The sequence below is a fragment of the Aulonocara stuartgranti genome (assembly GCF_965226115.1).
Source record: "Aulonocara stuartgranti genome assembly, chromosome: 20".
NCBI classification, from domain to species: domain Eukaryota; kingdom Metazoa; phylum Chordata; class Actinopteri; order Cichliformes; family Cichlidae; genus Aulonocara; species Aulonocara stuartgranti.
The window spans coordinates 37,677,501-37,690,000 of NC_138956.1; the positions used below are offsets into that span (position 1 = coordinate 37,677,501).

The following is a 12,500-nucleotide window of genomic DNA, read 5'->3' on the forward strand; positions in this document are numbered from 1 at the left end:
CACATTGTGCCACTTTGCCGTTGCCACAGTCGCCCCGCAAATGAGACACACACATGAATCTTTCACAGTGGTAAAAAAGAACTCTTCCTCCCATTCACTGTGAAAATGATGTTTTCTTCCTTTTTTCCGCCATGTTTTCCTCATCTCCTCACCTTTGCCTTTGCTGGTCTTCACGGCAACTGTTTCCGTGGAGACCAGCTAGCACTAAATATTAGATCATGATCTAATATTTAATAATAAACATTTTTTTTATATATTATCTCTAACAAATTAACACCAATGCAATTGTGATTAAAAAAAATAGCAAGAAAAAATAAAAATAGATGCAGCTTACTGGTAAGTTGTTATGGTGAGCTATTTTTAGAACAGGCCCGCGGGCGACTCATGTGGTCCTTGCGGGCGACCTGGTGCCCGCGGGCACCGTGTTGGTGACCCCTGCGTCAGAACATCCAACCTGCAGTTCCTCTGATGTCCAGCAGGGGCGGTAGTGAGTCCCATAGACTCCCATGTTAAAATAAACATGTATACACAAACTGATTGGTCTCTGTGGATCATACATGGGCACAATGCTTCTATAACTCACCTATTTTCATTATTAGGGGCGTGGCCTCTTTGACTGACAGGTGGATGTAGCTGCTAGCTTCACCTGAGCTGGACCTCTGGACTGTGTTTGTGCTGTTGGAGTCTTCTGGAGCATTTTTAATGACATCATGTGACCAATATCACGGTGGCTGTGAGGTCACTGTACTAACAGAGCGTCTGAGGAGGCGGAGCTTCATTTTGGTGTGCAGTGAGATTCTAGGGTTTTGATTGGATGTTACTGAGCACTGATTAGCAGCATCTGGCTGAGTGATATGGAATCCAAAATAGAAGATTAATGTCAAAGACAGGTTTGAACCTCTTCTACCTGTAATGCTTATTTAACAGGTTTGTGACTCTGAGAGCGCCGTGATACTCAGAAAGGTCATTTATTGAACTGGGGCAGCAGCGCTCTTGGTTGCCTGGCAGGTTTTGGGTCTGGACTCTAACAGGACTGAGAGGTCCTGATGATTATGCCTCATTATGAAGATTTCGCACGCACGCACCTAATAAATCTCTTGGATTACAGCAGAAACACTTCTTCTTTTTTTGTGTGTGTGTGTGAAATCTGATCCCGTGGAGCTTCGGAGGCCGTCTTCCTCATCAGCGTGTTGCTCTGTCCACTCTGGGGAAACGGTGAAGTGAGCAGAAGCAGGCGAGAGGCTGTGCTGAGCAGAAGTTTGAAGTCTAAAAGAAGTGTGGTGGGCGAGGTTTCTGTGATAGCAGGTGAAGCTTCTATTTTTGCTGCCAGGTTGGAGGTTAATTAGCCAACAAACAGCAGCAGCGCTGTTTGTTGGCTAAGGAGCAGCGTGACAGATGCAGTTGATGAAAGCTTCGTTTGTTTTTCCTTTGAATGAGCCGAGCTGTTTTTAGCCTGCGTTAAACCCGCGGTGCAGAGCCCGGTGTGTTCACACCTTTCTCACAGACTGTCGGCGCTCTGGTCACACACGTGGAAGCGTGGCGCTCTCATCAGGCCGTACATGGCTGTTTGTCAGGTGCTGCCTGTGTCTCACTGCTTTGATTCAAACATAACGCTTCACGTTAGAGACTCCGCTCCTCATTAGCAGTGGCAGCTTAGTTTGCACTTTTATTAGCGAGGAGCTTCTTACAGTCCTGTTTGGACCTTGGCGTCTCTGTTTCAGGCGCACTTGTTGGCTAAGTAACAAAGGTACACGATCACATTTAGGGACAAACACTCTGTCAGATCCACATCTGTGTAGGTTCACAGTCACAATAGTCTGAGGAGCTTGAAAAAGGAGGAAACTTGACTTCCCTAAGTTTGTGAAGATCATCCCAGAAGCTTCATCAGTCCTAAAAACAAATAGCGGAGAGTCGAAAAGGAACACACACATGCAAAGAAAGCTCTTAAAAGTGGCCATCCCCACCTTACTTATCAGGTCTATCACAGTGTTTTCACCCTCGGTGTTAAGCTCTGGTGCTGATGACCCACACTTTGTTCGCACTTTGGCTCACGTGACGACTCGCATGATCAGCGGTGGGTCAGTGACCACCTCCCTCCCTCGCGAGGGCTTAAATACACTTGTTTGTAGAACTGAGACGTCGTCTGCTTCTTCGAGCTGCTCGGATTCCGCTAGGTTGTGGTTTGGAGAGACGGCAGGGTGAGGCGCTGCTGGGTCAGGATTGGGCAGTGGCAGCTGGTGGGAGGGGTTTTAAATAGGTAGCAGCTTCACGTGTTGATCACGCGAGTATCAGGTGTTCTGGTTCATACTGAAGCGCCTCGAGGCAGAAACCTTTAAATGTCCTGTGGACGCTTCGCCTGGTGCACCGCCACGTCTCCGTGGACTGCAGAGCGGCAGACGGTTTCCTTTCATTCACGCTGTTTCTCACGTGTTGTTGCTTAAAATGTCCCTGATGTGATGCGTCTATTAAATATTAACACCGCTCCACTTCCTGATGCTCTTGTTGGAGGCGGATCTTTTCTTCCTGCTTTGCATCGTGGAACCTGAGGGCTGTGTGTGTGTGTGCTGATGAAGACGGGCAGAGGTGGAGGCTGAAGAGCAGGGGTGGTGGTGATGGTGTGGAGGGGGGCATTCAGTTTTCATTGAATGGACACTGTGTGTATCCTAGCAACAGGCTGGTTTGGAAATGGGATGGCAAGCTGAGCTGAGGCACAGAAAGAGGGGAAACAAGAGAGCGAGGCTGCTGATAATAAGAGGGTGGAGGTGAAGGTGCAGCAGGTCAGAGCAGAGAGATGGAGGCTCGGATGGAGGGATCAGGCAGCGCCGTGGAAACGAAGAGAAGAGCAAGAGGTGGAGCAGTTGCTGTAATAATTCTACACAGGACCACCAAAGACTCGGCCCCCAGAGACAAAGACTCGGTCCATAAGAGACAAAGACTCGGTCCATAAGAGACAAAGACTCGGTCTGCAGAGACAAAGACTCGGTCCGCAGAGACAAAGACTCGGTCCACAGAGACAAAGACTCGGTCCATAAGAGACAAAGACTCGGTCCATAAGAGACAAAGACTCGGTCTGCAGAGACAAAGACTCTGTCCATAAGAGACAAAGACTCGGTCTGCAGAGACAAAGACTCGGTCCGCAGAGACAAAGACTCGGTCCACAGAGACAAAGACTCGGTCCATAAGAGACAAAGACTCGGTCCACAGAGACAAAGACTCTGTCCACAGAGACAAAAACTCGGTCCACAAGAGACAAAGACTCGGTCCACAGAGACAAAGACTCTGTCCATAAGAGACAAAGACTCGGTCCATAAGAGACAAAGACTCTGGCCACAGAGACAAAGACTCGGTCTGCAGAGACAAAGACTCGGTCCATAAGAGACAAAGACTCGGTCCATAAGAGACAAAGACTCGGTCTGCAGAGACAAAGACTCTGTCCATAAGAGACAAAGACTCGGTCTGCAGAGACAAAGACTCTGTCCATAAGAGACAAAGACTCGGTCTGCAGAGACAAAGACTCGGTCTGCAGAGACAAAGACTCGGTCCGCAGAGACAAAAACTCGGTCCACAAGAGACAAAGACTCGGTCCACAAGAGACAAAGACTCGGTCCACAAGAGACAAAGACTCGGTCCATAAGAGATAAAGACTCGGTCCATAAGAGACAAAGACTCGGTCCATAAGAGATAAAGACTCGGTCCATAAGAGACAAAGACTCGGTCCACAGAGACAAAGACTCGGTCCATAAGAGACAAAGACTCTGTCCACAGAGACAAAGACTCTGTCCACAGAGACAAAAACTCGGTCTACAAGAGACAAAGACTCGGTCCACAGAGACAAAGACTCTGTCCATAAGAGACAAAGACTCGGTCCATAAGAGACAAAGACTCTGGCCACAGAGACAAAGACTCGGTCTGCAGAGACAAAGACTCTGGCCACAGAGACAAAGACTCTGTCCATAAGAGACAAAGACTCGGTCCATAAGAGACAAAGACTCTGTCCGCAGAGACAAAGACTCTGTCCGCAGAGACAAAGACTCGGTCTGCAGAGACAAAGACTCTGTCCGCAGAGACAAAAACTCGGCCCGCAGAGACAAAGACTCTGCTCACAGAGACAAAGACTCGGCCCCTGGAGACAAAGACTCGGTCCACAGATGGGGCTCAAGACTTTTGCACAGTGCATTATAATGTGTTTACACATTTCTATTATTTTTATCTGCAGCTTTGTGAAAAGAGTGGACTCTCATCCTCTTCTGAGCATAAACAGCTGGACGGTGCAGATAACTGTGTGTGTGTGCGTTGCACTGGTGTCACTCACACATTCAGAACACACTGAGTGTTGGCGGTAATGAACGAGTGTGTAAACATGGGCCTCATTAATATGGACGCTTCAGAGCCCGCTGCGTGGGCCTCAACGCCACAAACATCAAATATGAAACGTGTGTTTCACGGGGACACTGTGCAGGTGAGTTCACACCTGAAAATCAACTGGTGGGGAAAGTGTTCATGCAGAGGCCTAAAAGTGGGTCAAAGAAACAGAAATGTTTTAATGAGAAGACCCCGCAGAGAGGACACAGCCCAATATAGCTGCAGAGGGAGTGTGTGTGTGTGTGTGTGTGTGTGTGTGTGTGTGTGTGTGTGTGTGTGTGTACCTGTTTAGACATTGTTGTGTCTAAACAGGTACACACTAGTATATGTTCCTATACTTGTGGGGACCAACTGTCCTCACAAGTTTGAAGGTATTTGAGACTCAAAATGTGGTTTTAATGTCAGGCTTACAGTCAGGTTATGGTGAGGTTAGGCATTCATTTTGATGTTTCAGGAAACTGGCCAAGGAAAGCATTCTGTCAATGACATGTCCTCACTAAGATATTACAATGAGAGAGAGTGTGTGTGTGTGTGTGTGTGTGTGTGGTGCTCTAAGGCGTCCCCATGCTCTCTCTCACCTCCACTCACACACACACACACACACACACACACACACACACACACACACCTGGACTGTACTCATTGGAGTCTATGGGACTGGCTGATGAGTGGAATGTGTGAATGAACATTCATATTAAACATGGCTTCCATCTTTCAATCAGCCTCCTGTAATTACAGTTTATTCTCAGCTCCAACCATCACCATCACTTCCTCCACCTTCCTCCACCTTCCTCTTTTCTTTTGTCTCCTCGCCTCTGTCCCACTTTCTCCTGTTCTCCTCTCTTCCAGCCAATCCTCCTCCTCTTCCTCTTTGCCAAGCAGTTGTAATGGCACTGGGGGTAGGGGGGGGGGGGGGGGGGTTGCACATTAGAAATGTCTCCTCTGTGATAAGCTGCAGCTGGTTACCATAGCAACACTTATTACCTGCACCCCTAGAAGGAAAGGGGGAGGTAATGGGTCAAGATATGGTGTCCTAATTGTGTGTGTGTGTGTGTGTGTGTGTGTGTGTGTGTGTGTGTGTGTGTGTGTGTGTGTGTGTGTGTGAGGAGAGAGAGGAGCAACAGGCTTTTGCTCATTGACTCTTCACGTTGCTGCTTTACAATAATGGCCCCACCCTCCGACACACACACACCTGTCACCGCCACGCTGGATGTTTCACATACATCATAACAGGTTTGGTCACATGACGCTGAGGTGAAATGTGCCTGCAGGCAGGCCTCGATGTTTCAGGTTGCTCACGGTCTCCACTTCCTGTTTCTGTGCAGCGTGTTAACAGCGAGGCTCCGCTGATCGATGTGTTCGCCCACACACACAAAAGCTCGTTAAGCGAAATAACCCACAGAGGATTATCACCTCCGAGCTCATTTAGGAAGCTCAGAGAACTTCTAATCACTCCAACTTCCAGCTGGACTTCCTGGAAGTTGGAGACTTCACGTCACGCCTTCCTGTTGGGTAGGCGTGACGGTCCAGGAAGACTGGGAGCTTTTCACAAATGTACTAAAGCAGCTGTTCTGATCATGGCCACCTCCATGCTGTATTCCTGTTTGCCAGAGCAGCTTAGCATGATCCACAGTTCAGAATAATGCCTCTGTATCCAACACTGCAGCCGTTTCACTTCCTGTTAATGTCATTGCATTTCAGCCGGGGGCCTGCAGGAGGCGCTACGAGCTGTTTGTGTGGCAGCCAGTCAAAAGAAGTCTGCTTAAAGGCGGGAAAACAGCCTCAGCGCGCCCCTGTGGTCCTCCCTGTCCCATAGGGGGCGCCACCTGCTGCTGTGCCGGCTGAATTGCAGCCACTGTAACGTATGGAAGGTTTCCCCTGTTCTTCCTGATGATACAGGATCACTTGCAAACATGGCAGTACATGGTCACTGGGGTCAAACCGTCCCAGATGTAGGATCAGTTTAGAGATCGCGGTCTCGTTAGAGTGGGAGAGGAGCAGGAAGCTGCGACGATTCAGAGAATTTAGTTTAGAGGTAAATTAAATCCTCCCACATTTGAGTTTTGTGTCTCAGTAATTTCCCCTTTTGTTCTGGTAAATTCACAGCTTTAATTTTGAAAGTCTTCCGGGCAGTGTTTCAGTCTCTTATGCTGTGCTCTGTGTCATCTTTATTTTACTGTGAAATTTCTGAAAGGAAGCGGTGGCTTTTACCGCCGTGTTTTAGAAGATTGTTCAGAACAAACAAATCCAGCCGTGCTGTCAGTGACCCGGCTTTACCTCCAGCCCGGCTCACGCGTCCTCGCTGTGCTGAGTTTGTGTGCTGTGGGAAAAAAGGATTGTTCACAGTGGCTCAGGGGGTTGGGAAGCTTATCTGTAACCGGAAGGTCGCCGGTTCGAACCCCGGGCTCTCTGTCCTGGTCGTTGTGTCCTTGGGCAAGACTCTTCACCTACCGCCTACTGGTGATGGTCAGAGGGGCCGATGGTGCGATATGGCAGCCTCGCTTCTGTCAGTCTGCCCCAGGGCAGCTGTGGCTACAACTGTAGCTGCCTCCACCAGTGTGTGAGAGTGAATGAACAGTGGCATTGTGAAGCGCTTTGGGTGCCTAGAAAAGCCCTATATAAATGCACTCCATTATTATTATTTATTCTGTGTTGTGTACCTCTTTCTCTCTTTACCTCCCTTCAGAGCACCTCTTTGTTTTGCTGGCACACACCTCACACTCCCACGGCCTTGTGGGAAATCGAGAGCTCCGCGTGGCTCCCTGTTATTCCCAGCCCTCGGTGTGAGGCGGAGGAGAGGGGGAGGAGTCTGTATCTGTTGGGAGGCTTTGTTAATAAATCTTTGTGAGTTCACAGCGGCTCAGTAATTAGAGCGCAGGAATAATTACACTCGATGAACCAGCACAGGAAGTGAGATGTTTAAACACTGAACCTGCAGCAGGTCGGCGAACAGGAAGTTCCCTTTTCCAATGTTTGGACTGGTTATAAATTCAGGGATTTTTCTCATCATTTCAATGGTTGGCAGACCTCCTGCCTTCATGTCTGTAAAGCTGGTTATTGATCGATCGATTGATTGATTGATTGATTGATTGATTGATTGATTTCTTCAGCAGTCTTTTGTTTTTATTCCTGAAGTTCAGAGCTGACCCTTCAGGAGTCACGTTTGTTCTTATGGTGATGGATTTCTTTGGTATCTGTAACATTTCGTTCAGCAGAGTTCATGTCGTGTTAACATATTGATAATGTATTTATAACGTATTGATAACATATTGATAACCTATTGATTTCTTTTTATTGTCCTTTTGAATGTTTACCAGGTGTTTAGTGAACGCTCACAGAGCTGATGGCGGCGTGATGCAGGCGTCTGCCTCCGTCCACGTCTCCTCTCGTCTGTGAAGCTTTAGGTCAAAGGTCAAAAAGTGTGAATGAACTGAGAGTTTGTCTCTGTCTCCCTGCAGGGTGCGGACGGCGTTTCGGCGGTCGACTCGTTCCTGAAGCGCGTGGCGGTGGTGGAGGACTTCTTTGACATCATCTACGCCATGCACGTGGAGATCAGCGGCGATCCCGGCAAAGCACCGAAGCACGCCGGCCAGAAGAAGACCTACAAAGCTGTGAGCACGCCGCCGCCCGCTTCCTGTCCTCTGTGGCTCTCTGTGGTCTTTCCGCCTCGCACCACCCTCCCACCTCCGCCCTGCTCGCCATTTCTCTCTTTCACAACTCGTGCTGTCTGTTGCTTAACCCGAGCTCCTCTCTCTCCGTCTCTCTTCCTCTTCTTTGGGCTTCATTCCTCTTTGAGCGTCTCGGGGCAGAGAACAACCGTCTGCTTTCAGTTTCTGATGCTAACCCAGCAGCCTCGCTGCGGCCCGGTGGGCGTCCTCCTTCAGAGCGTGCTCACGAGCCGATCGGGACGAACAGAAAACTCTGAGTGACGTAAATGAGCGACTTCCACACATGGCAGAATTTACCCGCAGCTCTGAGGTTTTTGTTTTTGGCTGTAAACGAGTCAAATCTCTGATTTCGAAGCTTCGTCAGAGCTTCTTTGGTCCAAATAAACAGATCAGTGAGTCGATAAGGCGTCGCGGCTGCGCACTCCCTCTGGCTGCCCTCTGTCGGTACAGCGAGGTGGCATTCATTTTATGTGTGTGATGCTTGAAGGCTCCTTTCCCCTCAGCTCTGTCAGGCTGCTCGTCCTCTGCATCGCAGCAGCCTGAGCCTCATCGTGAGGCGCCTGCTGCACCTTTGTGGGGTTGGGTATCGACATAAGGGCGCTACCACAGGAGCCGAACATGGACCCAGCGAGCTGTAAGATCTGTGAGGAGCGTGTGTGTCACACATGTGTGATCAGATACCTGCTTGAGTCTGACCGGCCAGTTCATCACAGAACGTCGTGATGGTGGCGTGATGACGTCACCTAAACGGTGTCTTTTCTCGTCTGCGGCTTATTTCAGTCACTTGATCAATAATCAGCTCAGCAGCACCAGAAGGATCAAGAATGAGTGCTGAGTATTAAAACTTGCAGCGTTCACGCACTGAACTCAGCTGACCTGTGATACACACACGCGCACACACACACGCACACACACACGCACACACACACGCACACGCACACACACACACACGCACACACACACACACACGCACACACACACACACGCACGCACGCACGCACACACACGCACACGCACACGCACACAGACACACACACACACACACACGCACACGCACGCACACACGCAAAGACACACACACACGCACACACACGCACGCACACACACACACACAGACACACACACGCACGCACACACACACACACACACACACGCACGCACGCACACACACAGACACGCACACACACACACACACACACACACGCACACACACAGACACACACACACACAATAGTATCAGGACAGTTAGATGATCTCAGGTAACTGGTGTCCACCTGTCAGCGTTACCTGGCTAAAGGTCAAACTGAGAATAAAACTTGTTATTGTTCATCTGAAGTTGAAGTACTAACGACTGAAAATGAAGCTGCGGATAAATGAAGGTGATCGGTGAGCACCATGAAGCAGCTGGACGCAGAGGATGAAGGATGAGCTCTTAATATGAAGCTGACAACAAGCGATCAAAGCTGAGGGAACACATGAGATGAGCTGGACGAAGATCTTTGAACAGATGTTCCCGATGAGGCGCGTGTGCTGAGGGTAGTAATCTGAGAGAAGAAGCTGCAGGGAGCTGTGACGGGCAGTTTCAGGGTGGAAGTCTGACTTTGTGACTGCGTTCTGCACGTGAATCCTGCCCTGTTTCACAGGGCGTGGAATGGGCTCTGCGTGCTCAGGACTTCCTGTTTCTCTTTCATTTTTATTCGCTGTGGTTCTCTGAGCGTTAAACTCTGAAGCCTGCAGAGCTGCTGCAGGAGCGCTGACAGGCCTCAGAGGCCAGTCTCAGCTGCTGACACTGCCCTCTGCTGGTGAATCCGCTGCAGTGCAGGAGAGGCTGGAACAGATTTCTTCTTTCTTTGTTTCGTCTCCTCGTCCTTCATTCGTTCATCTTCATCAGTCATCTTCATCAGTCATCTTCTGCCTCGTGCACATTAACTTCCACCCATCGAGCAAACACAGCAGGGCCTCATAATGCCACAAAGCCCAGAGTGTGTGTGTGAGTGACATTTGCTTCCTCGCACACACACGTGCTGCACAGCAACCACCATTCAATTCCTCTCACCCTCCTCCTCCTCCTCCTCTGTGCTCCTTTTCCTGAATAAATGTTTGATTTCCTCCCACGCGTTCATCGACCTCGCGTCTTCGTCAGCGTGTGGAAAGTTTTTCTTGGATTGAGTCGATTTTTTGTGTAATAATCAAACGCAAACATTTCATTTTATTCAACTTTATTTTCTCACTTTTATTTAAAGATGAAGAATGAATACTGATGAAGATGATGAAGCATACCTGTAGAGTCATTTCTGGGCCTTGGTTCGCCGACGTGTCCGACGGCGTTTGATTCTTCTGCTGATAACAGAGTTTATGGTGTCAGCTGTCAGTGATGTCACCGCCGGTGAGGGACGTCCTGTTTTGAAGCCGTCCCCAGCTTAGTGTTAGGAAGCAGACGTGATGATTGAAGGGCGGGTCCGACTGCGATATCGCACACTTATTGGCTAAAAAGTCTGGAAACCGCGGCGCAACCAGAACTGTCGTAACCGTGTAACAGCCGCTCAGCTGCCTCGCGTTTATTCTGAAATGTCACCTGCTGAGTCGGGTCAGCTGTTGCAGAGATCGACTCAGATCGACTGCAGCGGCATGGCGATTGTTCGCCTCCCACCAGGTGAAGGTCACCCGGAGGTCAAAGGCAGCGTTCGTTTCATTCATTAAAGCTTTGATCTGCCATCTTTGTTTCCTGAACACACGATGACAGAGACCGACGAAACGTAGCGACACGTGGACGCATTTTCCCTGATCTCAGACACTCGATGAAGAGTCTGACTGAACATCCTCTTCCTCTCTGTCTCTGTTCTCTCCCTCAGATAGCGGAGACGTACGCCTTCCTGCCCAGAGAGGCGGTGACTCGCTTCCTGATGAGCTGCGGCGAGTGTCAGAAGAGGATGCACATCAGCACCACCACGCAGGACTGCAAAGGTACAAACGGCGTCTCCCCTGGGTTTGAGCTGCAGAGCTGAAACACAGGAGCACGGGAGGACGAGGCTCGGGGAAAGTTCATGTTTGAGCCTCGTGCTGTGCACCACCAGATTTGTCCTCCTGTGCCGACAGCCTCTAAGAACTGAGGGAAATGTCTGGAGTTTGAAAAGCAGGCGCCTGTCCGTCACGCTGATGAGGAGCTGCTCACGGCGGCTCTGAAGCCTCTGCAGCCGCCCGACAAACACAATTAGACATAAAAACAAACACTCCGAGATTCTCGCTGCTACTCGCAGCGCTGCATGCCTGCAGGAAATCTTTCTTCTCACACGAGGTGTAAAGAGCAAACGGAGCTGGAGCCGCTTCACGATGGAAACGCTCGTGTTAAAACATTTTTGCGCTGTGGGGAAAAATCGTGACAGCGTCTGACTCTTACTGCTTCGGTTCAGAGACGAGAAACGAAAGCGATGAGACGGCCGAGGCCGAGAAGTCCGCAGAGAGACGCGGACGTCCACATTCCTCACGTTCTGTGCCGCCTCCAGTCTCCAGCATCTGTTCTGTGAATAAACACAGCTTCACCTTCTCAGCAGACGCTGGTTAAAGTTTTAAGATGTTTGTCGCACTTACATCAGCCTCACACGGCTAAAATACAAAACGCCAGAGTGCGCACGGGAACACAGAAACACCCGAGCGTGTCGAAGTAGTGCACAGATGAAGCGTCCATCAGCAGGAGCAGCTTTTCTGCTCTGAAGCTCACCTGTGCGCTCACAGACACACACAGCTTTAAAGCTCTGAATGCTTCTGCAGCAGGGAGCGTTACACTTCTCCTGATCATGTGCGTGCTGCAGAAGACTTCTGTCTTTCCTCCATCCATCCATCCGGCTTCGAGCTCTTCTATCCTCCCCCACTGCTGCTGGCTTCCTGTCCCATCCCACCATCCCTCCCTTCACCCTTCCTCCATCCCTTCCCCCATTTTTCCCCTTCTGCCGTCTTCCCTTCATTAAATCGAGGAGTCATTGGATTGTCCCGTCTCTCTCCTCAATTAGCCTAATTAATGGCTTTAACAAAGAAAATGGGCCTGGAAACGCTCATTTTCCACAGAGTCTGGGGAGGAGTGGGGTGGGGGTGTGAAGAGGAGTCCTGACAGGTTTGTGGATTAGAGGAGCAAACGGACGCCATCACAGCGACTTTCACCCATCGAGTTTCTGTGCAGCAACAACCTCCCAGTCACAGCGTCCAACTGATTCTCAGAGCAAGACCCGTGAATCCCAACACGCACACGCACGCACGTGCACGCACACACACACGCACGCACGTTTGTATTTATATCCTTGTGGGGACATCTCATTGACATAATGCTTTCCTAGCCGCTTACCCAAACCATCAAAAATGAACGCCTGACCCAGACCGGGTCCCCATGAGCGCTGTCTGTCCCCACAAAGATGGTAATACCTGTACACACACACACACACACGGAGTGTATCTGACGCTGGATGGCTCTCGGAGAGG

The 12,500-nt window shown here is 49.9% G+C and overlaps 1 protein-coding gene across 5 annotated transcripts in view; it reads left to right on the top strand.

Moving 5' to 3' along the window:
* LOC309697836 (nucleolar protein 4-like) overlaps positions 1-12,500 on the top strand; it is a 114,265-nt gene that overhangs the window by 14,536 nt on the left and 87,229 nt on the right. For all 5 annotated transcript variants that reach the window (XR_014273934.1, XR_014273935.1, XM_082520017.1 and 2 more), the window contains exons 2-3: positions 7,821-7,973; positions 10,883-10,994. Coding sequence is in view for 3 of the 5 variants with exons in the window: in XM_082520017.1 (XP_082376143.1) it covers positions 7,821-7,973; positions 10,883-10,994 (265 nt within the window). In the remaining 2 variants the exon portion in view is untranslated. The remainder of the gene's footprint in view (positions 1-7,820; positions 7,974-10,882; positions 10,995-12,500) is intronic.